This window comes from Wolffia australiana, chromosome 11, assembly GCF_029677425.1.
Source record: "Wolffia australiana isolate 7733 chromosome 11, ASM2967742v1".
Taxonomy (NCBI): domain Eukaryota; kingdom Viridiplantae; phylum Streptophyta; class Magnoliopsida; order Alismatales; family Araceae; genus Wolffia; species Wolffia australiana.
The window spans coordinates 573712-577831 of NC_135845.1; the positions used below are offsets into that span (position 1 = coordinate 573712).

The 4120-nt window shown below is 40.0% G+C and overlaps 1 protein-coding gene across 1 annotated transcript; it reads right to left on the bottom strand.

The window, feature by feature from the left end:
- Nucleotides 1–343: 343 nt before the first annotated feature.
- On the bottom strand, nt 344–3491 carry LOC144709679 (COP9 signalosome complex subunit 5-like). Its single transcript, XM_078583292.1, has 6 exons — nt 3048–3491; nt 1309–1590; nt 1078–1225; nt 908–990; nt 714–791; nt 344–636 (listed from the first exon to the last, which is right to left on the bottom strand). Exons 1-6 carry the CDS (start codon nt 3432–3434, stop codon nt 538–540), a joined length of 1077 nt encoding a protein of 358 aa, XP_078439418.1. The 5' UTR covers nt 3435–3491; the 3' UTR covers nt 344–537.
- Between the last annotated feature and the right edge of the window lie 629 nt (nt 3492–4120).

Here is a 4120-nt window from a genome sequence, read left to right on the forward strand (position 1 = left end):
TTATTCTTGGTTAATTCCTTTTGTGATACAAGCTGGATGTATCAGATTTGAACCCTAATTGGAATTACAGTTGGGGGGGAGTTTTGCCATAGTGAAAGAGAACCTCTGTTAATTCCAATATTTTTCTTCATTCTCTACATTATCTGTCCCTTGTTTTGTTCCTCCTTTGATTTTTCCCTTGTGATTATCCCTTGTATTGATGACAAGCACACGGCCAGAACCAGAGACTCAGGTTTTGAAAACACACCAGTCACATATGAAGGTCTGAACAATTTACAGTAGCATCCGGATTCCTCCCTCCCTCACTCCCACAAAATGGTGGATAAAATCTGCAAAATCCAAATTTGAATCCCAAAATAACACTTACCATGGTACTCCGGGTAATTGGCTCCATCAGATTTGTAGTTATTGTGTACAAAACCTTGCGTTCACAAGGAAAAAATTAAGATTGACCTGACATCTCGCACTAACAAAAGTTAACCAAACAAAGAAAACCCAAACCCAGATCCCAGGATCCGATAATGCCGGGTCTGCGGGTCAAGCCTCAACCATTGGATCTGGATCCGGTGAATTTGCTGGATCCGAAGGCATGGTGTCGGGCTTCAGAAGAGAATTAAAGAGAACGTCTTTGATGACCTATACACAAAAAAGGGTTAATTTTTTAACCGATAATCTTATGGAATTAAGTTAATGCCCTTGAAAAGGGAACCCACCTGAGACATGAGCCCATGAACTTGTTCTACAGTGATTTTGGAACTATCCTTGGTGATCTTTGCCAGCTGGGATTCTTCCTGCAAATAAAAAAGGACACAAACCGTTTTAAAAAGTATTATCTGTCATCTTGCATCTTAATCAGTAATTAGGAGATCGTCTAAATATAAATATTGGATATAGAAAATGGGCTCACATCCTTCTTTTTCTGGGAAGCCATGACCAAAAATCCCATGCGGGTGTGTGCCAACTGATTCTCCACTTGCTCCAGTTTCTCAGCTAAAAATCACTCAGAGAGATTACAAAACAAATTTTCAGCGAGGAGATAAAATAAGTATATTTATAATTGATAAAAATAAGACCCACCCAGATCAAAAATCTGCCCAGCTACATAATCTCTGTTACCCAGGAGTGGGGAGGAAGAAAGTGTGTTCACCCAGTACTTGTTCCACAGCAAATCCAAGAGATGGCAGTCCAGAGAAGACTTGAAATATGTAATATCCAGAGAATAATACTGCATTGGAACGTAATGATTCTTCAGAAAAAAGACAGAAAAAACTCAACACAAGAAAGAGGAGCAGGTTAAGTAGACTTTACTTGTTTACAATGAACCCCAAAGTCTTCGATTTTGTTCAGTGGGATAGTCTGATACTCAGAAACAGGTTCATCTGGCGGCTTATATCCTTGTGGATATGTTCTGAAAGCTCCGATATCTACCTTTCCGGCGGATACTGTTCTTGTGGGATCGATGACGAGGGCAAAGAACGGATCCTGGAATTGCTGATTAAGCATCTGAGTCGAAACGTCGATGCCGGATAGCCAGCAGCCGTAACCAGGGTGGGAATGGTACCAGCCCACCAAATTCTCTGGCCTTCCAGCCTATTTTCCAGGAAACAAAAATTTAGGTAATATGAAAATTTTCATTAAATAAAGCTTTCAGACTAGGATTCTGATACGATTCCCAAGCCCTGTCAGTCATGTTTTTATCACTCTCTTTCAAAAAAAAAAAAATTTTTTATCATTCTTCCTTAGAGAAGTTCCATTTAAGTACTTATAATCTTCCCTTAACCTGGGAGAGCATGTTGAGTATTATTTGAGGACAATGACGAAAATATCAACGTCGTCTAAAACCCATCATCATTCGCTCCTTGAGAGTCTGCAAATGATTCTCAATGAAAAAAAAATAAAATGATTCTCAATGATGATGACAATTTTGTCATCGTTTATCGTCATCCGAATGAGGTTGACAGAAGAGGTGACAAGAGGAGATGAGAACAACAATGACAATTTTGTTATCATCGTCGTCATCCAGGTGATAATGAATGACGAATCATCATCATTGGTGATGACGAAAACTCCTGTCAAGGTCAGTGAGCCGAAACCCGAACAGAAAGAAAAAAAATGCTAGAAGCTCGACAAGCTTCAACAAGGGTAGCTTGACGATGAAGAACTGTCAGTGTTGTTGTCATTCCCACATATAGTCATCCAATTTGCTACGTGGCAAATGATGAGATGATTATGGACAATGGCGAATTTGTCCTTGATGTGATGATACGAATGATGATGATGATTTGTCATTTTTCATCCTTGTCGTCGTCATTATCTAGAACATGATTAAAATGAACAGAGACGAACCCTGAAGGTTTGAGTATGAAATCCCACTATTTCAAGAAATAAAATGGAAAAAATGTAGTCTCATTCGACCTAAATGACCGCTAATATTACATGATTAAGACATATTTACGTCGATAATTCCTAAGAAAAGGCCCAAGTTGGAAGCCTTTTTTTAATCATCAGAGATGTACTTTGGAGAATAATTATCATGAGAAAAAATCTCTCCCCAACTTAACATATATTTGCCGAGTAAGAGTTCAAAATACAATTGAAAGTAATTATGGAATACACGATGAATCCTAAAAAAGTTTGAATTAGGGTTTTCCAAATCATTGCTCATATTCTTCCCCCTCATACACAACAATGTTCAAATCAGAACTCCAATCCGGATCCATTCCGAACTACACGCGCCGAGTAAGTATACTGGGGTTTCCTCGATTGAAAAAAAGTAGATGACGTTGAATGACCGAGATATGAGGACATCCTCTAGAATTTAAATATCAACGGAACAAATTCACTGCACGCAACACACGAATTAGGGTTTTCCCAATCACTTCATGAAGAAGAATGTTCCAATCATAGCTTCATTTCAAATTCACTTCGAACTACACGCTTCGATTAAATATATTGAAGTCACCATGATCGGGAAAAAAAATCCTAGAAAAAAACTGATAGAGAAATGATCAATTCTTTCATTATTCAACAATCGGAAGAACCCTCACCTGCTTATTGGTCTGACAATAATCGACCATATACTCATACGCATCAGCCTGGGCGTTGACGCGAGTTTCAGTGCCTTCAACCGGTAAAGCAAAGGCATCCATCACAATAAAAGTATCGCCATCAGTTTTCCCCTGCATCACGCCCATGATCTCGATCGTCCCACCGGATCGAGCATGAACGACCATCTTCAGCAGAGCAAGGGCGGATATCTTCACCCGGCGGAAGAAGTGGGGATCGCTGGTCCAAGGCTTCTCCTGCTGCATCTTGCTCTGCGCGGCCTCGTCGTAGAAGTAGATCGAGTCGGCATCTGCCCCTTCCATGGTGATCACGTTGTTCTCCAGCTCCCACGTCCTCTGAGCGATCGATGAAGAAGACGACGCCTCCATCGCTCGATCTCCGATTGCTCCCGCTCCAAATTTCCAAACTTTCCCCGACTTCGCTGCCTGCTCTACCCGAGACGAGAAGAACAGTCTATTTATAGAGCTTTTTGATTGACAATTTACAAAATAACCATTAGTTAAGCTTAACTTGCATAATAACCTCATTAAGAATTACTTGTTGAAATTACTTGTTGACTAAAACCTAAGTAATATCTCCAAGAGTTAATTGACCTTGGATCCAGGATGGATGCTGGTAGCCCATTAGTGATTTGTCATAGAGTCTCTAGAGTTGTTACGTTACCATTTGAGTTAAGTGCTCCGAGGCGGACGGGACGGTTTTTCTATTTTTTTTTGGTTTTGTTTTGGGGAGAAAAGCCGCCCACGTCTGCAGCAGGCATGGTTGTTCTGTTCTGTTCTTTTGAAAAGAATAAAAAAAATTTGCACAAAAGAACCGCACAGGGCCTTGTTCTTTGGTCTGTTCTTTTTTTGTGCAAAAGCGAACAAAATTCGCACATTCGAACAAAATTCGTACATTCGATCAAAATTAGAACAAAATTGCACAAAGCAAACAATAGAACTGCACATGGGTCTGTGCAATGATCTGTTCGAATTTGATATTTTTCTGTTCGGAAAACCGAACAGAATGAACAGTTCACACAAATTCGCACAAAGGAACCGAACAACCATTTCTA

Excerpts from the sequence above, each read along its gene's own strand:
- LOC144709679 (XM_078583292.1), bottom strand. The coding sequence starts at position 3,434 with ATGGAGGCGTCGTCTTCTTCATCGATCGCTCAGAGGACGTGGGAGCTG. Across the intron at positions 1,226-1,308 it reads TTGGGGTTCATTGTAAACAA|TATTATTCTCTGGATATTAC; the intron begins GTAAAGTCTACT and ends GTTCCAATGCAG. Across the intron at positions 792-907 it reads CTTCCCAGAAAAAGAAGGAT|GAAGAATCCCAGCTGGCAAA; the intron begins GTGAGCCCATTT and ends TTTTATTTGCAG.